This window comes from Paramisgurnus dabryanus, chromosome 24 (assembly GCF_030506205.2).
Source record: "Paramisgurnus dabryanus chromosome 24, PD_genome_1.1, whole genome shotgun sequence".
Lineage (NCBI taxonomy): Eukaryota > Metazoa > Chordata > Actinopteri > Cypriniformes > Cobitidae > Paramisgurnus > Paramisgurnus dabryanus.
This window is the reverse complement of record NC_133360.1, coordinates 11,918,241-11,931,165: the sequence shown is the minus strand read 5'-3', so window position 1 is coordinate 11,931,165 and position 12,925 is coordinate 11,918,241. Positions and strand designations below refer to the sequence as shown.

Here is a 12,925-nt window from a genome sequence, read left to right as displayed (position 1 = left end):
GGGGTGGTTTCTCTGACAGGGATTAGGTTAGTCCTGGACTAAAATAAATGTAAGAGCTGTCCAAACTGAAAACAACTTGCACTTACAAATCTTAAAATACATCAGTGCCATTCGTTTTGCCTCAAAATGCACACAAGTAATGTTTTTAGTAAAGTATGTTTGTTAAAACTAGTTCTATTTCATAATTAAACTAAGGCCTAGTCCTGATTTAAGCTAATCCCTGTCCGGGAAACCACCCCTATAGGGATTAAATTAGGGCTGTCAAAAAATTATCACAATTAATTGCACACAAATAAAAGTTTGTTTGTGCACTGTCTATCATTATTTTGTAATATAATTATAATATAATAATATATATTTTGATTTTGATTTATTTTATATTATATATAAATTACAAATAATATTATACATGTATGTGTGTATTTATATATGCAAAATAATTAAACACAAAACACACACAAATTTATTATGCAAACACAAACTTTTATTTTGTATGTGATGAATCTTTTGACAGCTCTAGATTAAATCTTAAATTTTGAGGGAAAAACATTTAGAAAAAAATGCAATGTTAAATTAAAAGTAATTAAAACATACACCATACTTAACATGAATGCCGGTGATACATCTAGCACCTCTTACAAAACTTGAGTGGGATAATACCACTGTGATGAGTTAGTCAGACGTGTACAAACACTCCCCCATCTTCAAATTAACCAAGATACTCCTCCCTACAAAATCCAAGACCATACAAACACATCAGATATCATACAAACACCACACAACAAAGTCTCCTCTCCACTGTCTGCTTCTTATGATGTTGGCTGAGATGGAGAAAAGATCTGAAACATCACACCATTCTTCAAAATCTGGAAGGGTAAAGAGGGAATCATCACCTTCATCTAAAGAAAGAAAAAGAAAGGCACCCAAATCTGTAAAACTCCAAGAGCCTAACAAAAGAAAAGAACGAGAGAAACCGGAGGTTTCGGAAGCAGAAAGAAAGGGTGAAGCAGAAGATGTTCAAGTCATCTCCAGCAGCACTGTTGTTAATGTAGATAGTGTGAGAGATCACATTAAAGAGGAAAGAGAAGAGTTATTGGGGTTACTGGAGACCGAGGGACATGGAGAAGGTACAGTAAGAGAGGACAAGGACATTACAAAAACATGAAGAAATGATGCTTATATCTTTACTTTTCATCTGCAGGCCTGAAAAAGCGATACTTTGGAGTTTGTGAGATGATTCTTGTGGTTTTTGTCCTTTTTGCTGTTATTTTCTTCTTTCCTATTTCAATTTGGTTCTGCCTGAGGGTAAGCTATTATTTTATATATATATATATATATATATATATATATATATATATATATATATATATATATATATATATATATATATGTTATGGTCTTTAACTTTTATTTATGATTATTATTCATTATCTTTTTTGTTAGATCGTTCGGGAACATGAACGAGCTGTCATTTTTCGACTGGGGCACCTACTGCAAAGAAGACCCATGGGCCCTGGTACATTTTAATATACATATTTGTAACTGCAACCTTGTCTGTAAATACATTATGTAGGATGAGTTTATGTAGAAAACCACAACAATTGACTTAAGCTGCTCACCTTTCAATTTAAGTTTTAAAGGGACACTTTTTGGGAAAATAGGCTCATTTTCCAGCTCCCCTAGAGTCAAACATTTGATTTTTACCATTTTGGAATCCATTCAGCTGATCTCCAGGTCTGGCAGTACCACTTTTAGCATAGCTTAGCACAGTCCATTGAATCTGATTAGACCATTAGCATCACACTCAAAAATAACCAAAACGTTTTCAAATTTAAAACCTGACTCTTCTGTAGTGACATCGTGTACCAAGACTGCTGGAAAATGAAAGTTGCGATTTTCAAGGCAGATATGGCTAGGAACTATACTCTCATTCTGGCGTAATAATCAAGCACTGTGCTGTCGTACCATGGCTGCAGCAGGCAATATTACGCAGCACCTGAAAAATAGTCCCCTTGGTAACTTTTAATAGCAGGGGACTATTTTTTGGCACTGCATAATTTTTACTGTAAAAATGTATTGTTTATAGGGAAGCTGGAAAATGAGCCTATTTTCAAAAAAAAGTGGAGTGTCCCTTTAATTTCCACATTAGCACATTATGGGGCAGTTTCCCAGACCGGATTTAAGTAGTTTTAACAAACATACCTTACAAAAAATCATACTGGTGTGCATCTTGAGATAAAACAATGGCACCGAAATATGTTAAGATGTTTTAGTGCAAGATGTTTTTAAATTAAGGCAGCTCAAATATGCATTTTAGTCTGGGATTAGGAAAAGCCATGTCCGCGAAACCGCCCCTATGTGCTAATAATTCATCATACAGATCTTTTTAAAGGGGACATTTCACAAGACTTTTTTAAGATGTCAAATAAATCTTTGGTGTCCCCAGAGTACACATGTGAAGTTTTAGCTCAAAATATCATATAGATAATTTATTATAGCATGCTAAAATTGTCACTATCAGGGGCGGACTTACCCATTAGGCAAAGGTCGGCAATTGCCTTGGGCCCCGCGTTACCAAGGGGCCCCAAAACGCAGGGGTGTACTTGGTGAGCTGCAACTTTTTGCCCCTGGTTATCATCAAGATTCCCAGAAGACTATCATAATTTTGTTTAATTAGGAATTGTATTTAAACATCTTTTATGTTTTTCAGTATATTCCCATAAAAGGTTTGAACGTTATTATTACATCTGCACGAATCCGCCCCCCATTATAGTTTAGAGTGGATCAATCCATGCATTACCGCATATGCGCACGTAGCTCAAATCAACAAGTTTTAGCAAGCAGAGCTGCAGACAGCAGCGAGTGAGTATGATACATTAAAAGAGCGAAGCTGCAAGGAAATAAACTAACAGTGAAACGTAGCTACACCAATGGAGCAGAAAAGATGATTCAAACAAAAATGTAGCTAAAGTCTCCGCTTTTCTCAACACAAACACTGCCACGGTCTGTGCTGCTCTCAGCAACCTCTTTTCCGTCAGACACATCTCTCTCTCGGCCACGGACACTGATAGTGTGCCGGTGAGTATGCTCCGCAAATAATACAGGTTCTACAGTTTGTATAATATTAGCGTGTAATCTCAGGTACAGTAGCCTTTAGGTAACCTTTAATCCTCCGAAATGTCTGCCCAGCGCCACTAAAGATTGTAATTCATTCCCCAATATGCACACGAATTGGTGATCGCTTGAATCTCATTTAAATCTCATATGAAAACGGTAGCATGCATCGGCTTTGCCCTATATGTCACTAGCGACCGTCAAAGTACAAGATGTGTAGATTAACTGATAGATGACATCTGTATAGTAAATTAATATCACTATTTACATATTGTAATGCAGAAGTAATACATGACGCTTTACCATCCACTGTATAAAGTCAAATTTCACCCCTTGTTTATCTTATCTCCAGTTCTTAACACCTATGATTGCATTATTTTAAAACTAAATTATGTTTCTTCTCATCGTATTATGTTCATTTGAATACAAAGTATTTTGATTTAAAATATATTGTGGATGTAATGTGGCATTAAATGAAAATATATTAAATAAATTCAGTACACAAAGTAAAATAAAAAAGTACATAAATGTACACATCTTTTTACCATGTAGTACTGTGGTTAATATAAAATCCAATCATAGTATTCACTGTATGTATGTATGTGTATGTAAAGGAATACAAAACAGAATACAATTTGGGGTAGATAACCATACCTTAAGGACCTACATAGATGTAAACATTTAGTACCAATATGTACCTTTTGAGATACTAATATGTGTTTTTGAGGTACTAATAAGCTCTCTTTGGTCCCAGTATGTACATCTGAGGTAGTAAAATGAAATCCCTAGGTGCAAAGCTGTACTTTTTGAAAGGGTACAGCCCCAGTAACAGAAAAGGTACAGTTTTGTACCTTTATTTCTGACAGTGTATATGTATATATACTGTATATATTAATCTCAACCTCATTGGGGGCTGAAACTTAGGTAACCTTGAGAAAAAAAGAGATGGAGATAGCGATGATAAAGAGATAGAAAAATACAGTAAAGGGTGCATAGCTAGGGCCCAGACACACATGGTTTTGCCTTGGGCCCCCAAATCACTAAATCCGCCCCTGGTCACTATGGCAGTGCTGTGGTTGAATAGTGCAGATTAAGGGGCGGTATTATCCCCTTCTGACATCACAAGGGGAGCCAGATTTCAATGACCTATTTTTTCACATGTTTGCAGAGAATGGTTTACCAAAACTAAGTTACTGGGTTGATCTTTTTATTTTCTAGGTTGATAGAAGCACTGGGGACACAATTATAGCACTTAAACATGAAAACATGAAAAAATAATAATGTTTTTGGATTTAAAGGCATATATATTTCATTTCTCTTTAGGACTCATATTTAAGCTTCCATTTTTGGACGTGTGCCAAATAGTGGACATACGTCTGAAGATGTTGAACGTCCCTCCTCACGCGGTAAGTTCTCAGCAACAAAGCCATCGAGAGCTTGTGCGGGTATAAGATTGTTTCTGAGATGACATCAGTGTCATTTAATGAGCTGCACTAAAAAGCTGACTACCACAAATACCATCCAACACACCCTAAAATGTAAACATGTGGGAGACACGGCTGGTCCGAGATGATTGGAGACTGAAAAGCTTAGGTCTGAGATTTTTTTCTTTTCGGTGCTCCATGGAAATTATTGCATTACGTTTACATTTTTGCATTTGGCAAATCCAGTGTATTTCAAGACATACATTTGATTTATTTTCATTATGTGAGTGTTCCCTGGGTTCAAGCTGGTCCTCCCAGCCTGCCAAAGCTGGTCTTTCAGCCTGACCAGCTAAGTCCAGCTTAAAAAGTGACCAAAACACAGCTAGACCAGCTTGCTACACCAGCAAAACCAACTAAAGCCAAGCTGGGAGCTATACAAGAGCAGCGCAAAGGTCATGGGTTTGATTCCCAGGATACACACACATTAAAAAAATGTATACCTTGAATGGACTGTAAGTCAATTTGGATAAAAGCATCTGCCAAATGCATAAATGTAAATCTATTTTACTGTTGTCATTTTAGGTGGTGACCAAAGACCTGGTGTGCACTGAGGTGAGCGCAGTATGTTACTATCGTATCGAAAATGTGTCCGTGTGTTACTCTTTGCTCTCCGGTGTCCCGTCCGTGCTGCAGATGCTGGCTCAAGTCTCGGTGAGAGAGATACTGGCCCATCATGTCTTCACTGACATTTTGCTAGACAGAAAACAGATCGCCCAGGAGATCCAGGTAAGCCTCCCAATCCTGTTCCTGGAGGCAGTGCAAATTTTGCTCTCCCATTATTTTCCATCTTGGAGTCTCTACTAATGAGCTTATTCAATAGGAAAAATTGGAAAATGTGTAGTGTTGGTGTACCTCAAGGAACCACTGCTTTAACAGATATGAAGTCAGTGATCTCATAGGCACTCATGGTCTCTTTGCTGATGTGCAGGTGTCTTTAGATTCGGTCACCTGCAGATGGGGCATCAAGGTGGAAAAAGCCGAGATGTGAGTAAAGAGACGAAACTTCACAATAAATATTAATTTATCTAAGAACTGATCCATGTTGTCCACTGCTGTAGAGAGGAGATCAGTCTCCCACCAGAGCTGCAACACAACTTTGCTGTGGAAGCTGAAGCCAGACGTCAAGCACAAGTCAAAGTAAAGCACCACCATTTTTGAGGAAACACACATGTACTGGTAAATACAATGTATTGGAAGTCACTTTGGATAAGAGTGTATCACTACAACGCCACCTTACTTTACGTTGCAGGTGATTGCCGCTGAGGGTGAGAAAGCAGCATGTGAAGCACTGAAGGCCTCCGTAGAGTCTCTTTCTGGGTCTCCGCTGGTCGTGCACCTTCGACTTCTGCAGCTTCTTCACAGTCTACGCTCCGAGCAGCCGGCTGTGGTCCTCAACATACCTCCTGATGTCCTGCACCAATCCATAGACCTCGGCAGTTTAACCAGAACAGCCAATCAGAGCCTGACGCCGGCCGACGAATCGGAAGAGAGTGTTAAAGACTCGCCCATGATGTAGGGACAACACGATATGAGGTGTCTGATGAGATTCGGCTTTAAGATGTTAAGAAATGATTTGTTGCCATGGCAACAGTCAAAACATCAAATGGGTCCATGTGTGGCACAATCACTGGCTATAATAAAAATCGTTTCGAAGCAATTTACATTTATATGCAAATGTGATTTATTTACAGCTATATTAGTGATAGGGATGTACCGATATTATATTTTTTTTTGGGGGGGGGGGGTACAGATACTGATTTAATCAGACAACTATTGCCTAATACCAATGCTGGTATTAAACACTTGTATACAATACACAGTTGGTCTATTAACTAGTTTATTTCTGCATCAACTTATTTTAATGGATTGGATCTATTTAATATTGACCAACATAATAAAAGAGGCACAAAGTAAGTAAATATTGACGATTTTTGGTCTTTTTCCAAGATTTTAAAATAAGCCCAGACATTTTCCTTAAATACTCTTGACCACATGACCCACGCGAATAATCTCACACGTGATTAACTATGTGATTTACGTTTTTTCCCCCATTGCACATCTGACAAACAATAATTTGTACAGATTTTATTTTGTTTTGGGAAGTAGTTAAATATTTTGATAATTCTTGTTTAAAAATGCTGGATTATGCACCAGACATGCAACTTTTTGCCTTCATGCAGTTAAAGGTGCAGTGTGTAATTTTTAGATGGATCTTTTGACAGAAATGCAAAATATTATACAAAACTATATTATCAGGGGTGTATAAAGACCTTTCATAACGAACCGTTATGTGTTTATTACCTTAGAAGGAGACCTTTTTATCTACATACACCGAGGGTCCCCTTACAGGGAAGTCGCCATTTTGTGCTGCCATTTTTCTACAGAAGCCCTTAAAGGACAATTTTTTTTACTAAGTTGTCTCCGACGATGACATGTTTGTCCGATGGGGGACACCGTAGCTTCTCTATGTCTTTTTTAAAAGCGAGGGGTGAGCCGTGGACTAAGCCGTTGGTTGCAATTCGCAACCTCACCACTAGATGCCGCTGAAATTCACACACTGCACCTTTAAAGAGCACCTATTGTCCGATTCACGTTTTCACATTTCCTTTGGTGTGTGTGTATTTGTACGTTAATGATATGCAAAAGGTACACGATGGAGCGAGTTATCGTGTACAATGTAAATTTCTTTTCTTGGACTACAACAAACACATGGATTGTAGGCAACAGTTTACTTCCTGGGATTGGTAGAAAAGCCAACATTATCATTATTCCTCCCGCTTGGACTCACAGCCTGTAAGTTAACTCCTGTTAGCATTGCAATGTGACTGAATCTTTTAAACATGGTAAGGAGCGTCACGTTTCCGGCTGACGTCAGAGATATTCAGGCCAATCATTACGTACAGATCAGCTGGCCAATCAGAGCTTTTCAATCCGTGCTTTTCAGGAAGAGTGTGAAATCTGGAGCTACAAAAATGTACGGTATGTGGAAAATAATGCGGTTTTTTAAACATAAACCACGCAAACACATTGTATTATAGACGGTTTCATCGGACGCACGTGCGGTGACGCGATACGCATCTGGTCCGAACTTTACTTCAAGTTTCAGTTTTTTTAATGGTCTGACTAGTTGCTAAACTGAACTCTTGAACAAATACCTCGTCGAAAATAACAAATGTTTTGGTTTCCTAGGTAATCTACTTGTTGTTTATTTTGCTTGTTATAAAAATAAACTACTTTTAAAGTACTTTGTCGTTATTTATTCTCAGCGGAGTTTACCGAAAGTTACGTGTTGACCACGAAAGCCGCTTGTTTATGTTGTTACTGCTGAAACCGTCTATACCAAATACACAAAATAACATTGTTTTTAGCAATGAAATAGCTGCTCTTAAGCAATCAGTATCTGCCTTTCTCGTGCTATTGCAGATAAGCCGATGGTTTCAAATTCATAAAAAATCGGCTGATACATCAGTGCACCACTAATGACAAACGTAAAAATGTTAAATTTAGTTCTGTAGTTGTTTTGACTATTCACTAAATTAAAAGCTTTCCTATACATCAATCAAGCTAACGCTGAAAGTTTATTTGTTTTTTTAATATTTTGGAAAGACAATAAAATATCATAAATGGTTCAATACACTTTAGACACAGACTAAATACTTTTTAATCCCATTGAACTGTGGTGTATGGTGTATCTCTAGTTTAGTGTCTCTTGGTGCCTTTAGCGCTCGATGCGGCTTTCCGACTTCGAGTTTTGGCTTCAGACGACGGAGCAGGGGTGCTGGGGGTTATGGGAGCAGAGGTAACAGTTTCCTTGCTCACTGTGGAGAATTAAACATAGAGTTAAGTTAGACAGTCAAAATATGTTGTTAAATGTATTTCTACATAAAATCATCCATCCTACATAATGTAAAGACCATTTTGTGAAAATATAACCTTGATATCTTTAACTTCCTAACGGGGCGGAAGCGTTAACGCTCCCATTCACTTTTAATGGGTGACATCATGCATTGGCGAACTGAATTGTGGATCCGTCTGCGCTCGCGTCAGTGCCGTTGCTCGTGGCAGAAGTTGAAAATTTCTCAACTTTTTATGCGCCAACGTGTGCCTTAGCCAATCAGATCGCCTTATGCAAATAACTTAGGCAGAGCCAGCCAATTACGTTTATGGAATACCGGAGCATGTGTTGTGGCCACTGTGATTGGCTGTTGGCCACGCTTCATACAAGCCTTTTGCAAACGTTAACGCTTTCGCCCCGTGTGAATGTACCGTAAGACCAAATTTAAGACTTAAGCCTGGATTTCACAGACAGGGTCATATATTTTTGGTTGTTATATAATCTTAAAGAAAAATGTAAAGTGTAGTAGTAGTATTGTAAGTGTGTTTAACACTTACAAGTGCCCTCCACATTGTGCCGAGCCTGTAGTTGTCTCTCCAGATCTTGTATCTTGTCCAGAGCCGCCAGCAGATCTTCTTCTGCTTTTTGCGCTCGAGCTTCTGCACCTGCGGCACGAGTTTCCACCTCTCTACAAAATACATCTTATATAGAGAAAATCGACAGATCTCATCACAGATTGATTAAATTTTCAGCACCGGTACTTACAAAAGCTCCTGCTGAAGGGATCTCACTGTTTCTAAAGCATTGAAGGCTTCCTTGGCATTCTCGGTGTGAGGAGACACAACAAGTTCTTCTGTCTGTTAAATAAAGGTATTCAAACTTCATAACTGATAGCTGGGAATGGGATTGAAAACAGTTTTACACAGCGGGGTTAGTTGTCACATACTGTTACAATTAAAGGCGGGGTGCGTGATTTTTGAAAACCGCTTTGGAAAAGGAAGCCTGACCGACTAGCAAAATACACTTGTGTAAGGGGCGTAAGGGGCATGTCTACTAACCTACATCGTTGCCTGGGTTGCGTTTGTGTGGGACGGGTCTATCAAAAGGTAGGGGCGTGTTTGTGTAGGTGATTTTAAATATCAACATTGGCTTTCAAAGATCATGCAACCTGCCTTTAAGCCTCAGGTATACAATGATAATAAAAACAATGTAAATACTATTAATCAAAATGATAACTGTTAATACAATATCAGGGGAAATAACTCAAAATTATGATTTTTTTTTTGGGTCCAAATTGTGCAGCCCTTTCAAAAAATCTATTTATTTGCATTGATGCATAATACAAGGATGGTTAGATGAAGGATCATGGATGGAGGAATGTGTTGATATCTGTCTATTAGAGGCAGATATATAAACAATATCCACCTTTAGTATATAGACAGAATTTTATTGCATTATTTGTGTTTAAATCAAATTTTCTAGCAGGTGTTACAACAAACTTTCTGTTTGTTACAATGAACCCCACCTATGGGGTAAGTTGTCACGTTTGCACTCCTGTCACTTTTAGTGTAATTGTATGATAACAGTAGGTCCTTTAAGTATTCATTTGTACTTGTGTTAATTGTGTAAAAAAAATATTAATCTATCTTAAATATTTTTAAGACCCAAAGCCAAAAGGCGTTACTTTCCCATACTCATTGTTATGGATCACAAGATGTTATACCAAATTTTTTAATAATAATTAGAAATAAATAACCAATAAAAAATATTACTTAAGACACCTAATGTACCTGCATTTATATAATCGCCCACATGCTGCATTGGGAATCTTGAAGTGAGATATGTTACCCTCTTTTTAGATGGAAACCTAATGATGTTAAAATGCATAAACTCACCCTGGTGAGCTGGACTGTGTCCTTTCCCAAGATCTGTTCGGTTATATTACCATCATGACCTATTAGCTTGAGGACTGAGCTTTCTTTAGCCTTTACATCGTGGTCTTCCCCCTGCAGAGGTGACCACATGACATTTAGTAACAGTATCTCAAGCCAACATAATAAAGCAAAGACTAAATAGGTGCATAAGTCAATGTTATATGGCACTACATATAGTGACTGTGATATAATATAGGTACAAAGCTTAGTATATAAAGTTTTTGAAGGATTTATGGAGCTAGTAAGTAGGCCAATGGCTAGCTTGCAGTTTATACAGTATAAAAATGGTTCATTATTTACATATTCATCAAGCTTGCTGACATCTTTTGTGAAAAATGGTTCTGCTTCATCTTCCTTTGTCTCTCTAGGTGCCTCTAGTTCTTGCTCTATCTGAAAACACATAAAAGGAAAATACATATATATATACGTAGTTCAAAATTAAATTAAATTAAAACCCATTAGAAACACCTGGTTAAAGTTTTACCAGAGACTCCATGCTGGCGTCCTCTAATGGGATCTCGCTCACAGACTGTGGCACAGAAAGCTGGATCTCCACATGGCTTCCCTTCACATCCATCAGGAGGACCCGACAGCCTTCCATCCATTCGCCGCACTCCTTCTGTACAACGCAAAAGAAACGTGACATTTTAGACCGAACTAAATCTCTTTTGCTACACTTGTAGACGTTTGTCCAGGAAAGATTTGAGGGTTAGCACCTGAAGCTTGGCGAGTCGATGTAGCTCATTTTCTGTATCATGGTGAGTCGAGTTCTGCAAGACGTCCTCTTCCACAATGGCTTGGCAAGAACTGCAGAGCAGTTAGTTGTTATACTACTGATTAAATCTTAAAGCGTCTCTAGCGATGTTAGGTTTAGTGATGATGTCACCTTGTGATGTATTTGGAAAGGTAGTCCAGTTTCCCTGAGATGTTGCTGGCATCTTTACCCAGCTGTTCAGCGGACACATCGACTATGATGTTCAGTTCAGACGATGGATGAGATGCTGCATCCGGCACCATCAGAAGCAGAAGGTCCACCATCCAGCGGATCATTTTAGAGTGAACAGAATTAACCTGGCAACCATGAGACAAGATCATCCAATGAGATTGATGGTTTATGGGATTTGAGGAAAACTGTGTGTGACTGTTCTGTACCTCCTCGCGAAGTCTCATGTTTTCACAGTCGAAAAAGTTTTCTTGGGAGAACAAGAAATCCTTCAATGTTTTTAAGACATCATCGATTTGAATCCTGTCACAGATACATAAGGGCAACTGAACGTCTTTGTTTAATGAGAAACATCTATTTTATATACAACAACAAATAAAAACATGTCTACCTGGTGTGAGGTTTCTGCTTGGCCCTCTCCCGTTCTGGCTGTGTGCCATCCACCTGTAGAAGGGCGTCTTCAAGCTGATTTATCAAACTACCAAGCGCTTCCTCCAGCTCCACCCAATCTAACGGATGGCGTTCTGGATGTCCGCTCAGGGATTTTAGTCTTCTGGACCAGAACTCCATATTTTCAATAAGGGTCATCAGTGTTGCATGGATCCCTGCATAAAGAACCATTTATATTTTACATTTAGGCATTTGGCAGATGCTTTAATGCAAACTGACATACATTTTATCAATATGCTTGTTCCCTACCATCAAGAATCAATCCCATGACCTTTTGTGCTGCAATGCTCTACCAATTGAGGGACAGGAACAAGAACCAAAACATTGATATTTATTGGAGAAATAAGACCCGATTCTCACCACTTTCTCCACTAAAACGGATTTCCAATTGCTTGTGAAGCTCGGTTATGGTCTTGGCCAGCTCCGTCATGGCCTCTTGACCTTTAGGTGGCTCTCCATCTGAAGCAGGGTGTCTCCTAAAGACCCGAAGACAAACCTCAATCCAGGACTCTTGGAGGTTAGTTAGCATTTCAAGCGTTTCCTGAGCAGACACTAGTTCTTCCCCGCCATAACGCTCACTTTGCTCGGTCAATGCCTATAGTTAAATAGAGATACGGCTACTTGAAGTGGCGTACAATTTTACAAGTGAGAAATAAAGTTTGCATTGCTTACCATCGACCATTGTTTCAGGTCAAGTGACAGTTCTTCTTCTGAAGATTTGTCCATTTTTCTAGGGAGGGAAAAAAAAGTGAATTAAACGTACACTCTTATGCTGCGTACACACCAAACGCGAAGCATTGTGTTCCTCGCTCTAGAATACTCGCGGGATTTAACTTTGTGTCATGGGAATTTTTAGCTCGAGTTGAGTATTTTCAACTTGCACGAAGACGCGTTTGAGGCAAATACAGTGTGTTTTTGTGCAATCGCGCTGCCCAATTTGCATCATTTGCATTGCCCCCGCATAAGTTTGCGTCTATTTGCGTTGACTTTGTATGTAATCTACTCGCGCACATCGCTAAACTCGCGTTTAGTGTGTACGCCCAATTAACGTCATTTGCATCGGCCCGCGTGAGTTTGCGTTTGTTTGCGTCTTTGCATTTACTTTGCATGTAATCTACTTGCGCAAATCGTTGAACTCTTGTTTAGTGTGTAAGCCCCATTACGC

At 38.7% G+C, this 12,925-nt stretch overlaps 2 protein-coding genes across 2 annotated transcripts in view; one reads left to right on the top strand and one right to left on the bottom strand.

Annotated features, from left to right (window-relative positions):
* The first annotated feature begins 612 nt into the window (after nt 1–612).
* nphs2 (NPHS2 stomatin family member, podocin) lies at nt 613–6,114 on the top strand. The gene is made up of 8 exons (XM_065244031.1): nt 613–1,127; nt 1,202–1,305; nt 1,444–1,516; nt 4,438–4,520; nt 5,121–5,324; nt 5,527–5,582; nt 5,657–5,735; nt 5,848–6,114. The coding sequence occupies exons 1-8, from the start codon at nt 812–814 to the stop codon at nt 6,112–6,114; spliced, it is 1,182 nt and encodes a 393-aa protein (XP_065100103.1). The 5' UTR covers nt 613–811.
* A 2,155-nt stretch (nt 6,115–8,269) lies between these two features.
* axdnd1 (axonemal dynein light chain domain containing 1) overlaps nt 8,270–12,925 on the bottom strand; it is a 30,201-nt gene continuing 25,545 nt past the window's right edge. The window contains exons 14-25 of the mRNA XM_065243268.1: nt 12,433–12,490; nt 12,121–12,355; nt 11,702–11,915; nt 11,520–11,613; nt 11,254–11,438; nt 11,084–11,174; nt 10,852–10,986; nt 10,668–10,757; nt 10,329–10,439; nt 9,199–9,290; nt 8,991–9,121; nt 8,270–8,416 (exon numbers count right to left, since the gene is read on the bottom strand). Of these exons, the coding sequence (XP_065099340.1) occupies nt 8,298–8,416; nt 8,991–9,121; nt 9,199–9,290; nt 10,329–10,439; nt 10,668–10,757; nt 10,852–10,986; nt 11,084–11,174; nt 11,254–11,438; nt 11,520–11,613; nt 11,702–11,915; nt 12,121–12,355; nt 12,433–12,490 (1,555 nt within the window). The 3' untranslated portion in view covers nt 8,270–8,297. The remainder of the gene's footprint in view (nt 8,417–8,990; nt 9,122–9,198; nt 9,291–10,328; nt 10,440–10,667; nt 10,758–10,851; nt 10,987–11,083; nt 11,175–11,253; nt 11,439–11,519; nt 11,614–11,701; nt 11,916–12,120; nt 12,356–12,432; nt 12,491–12,925) is intronic.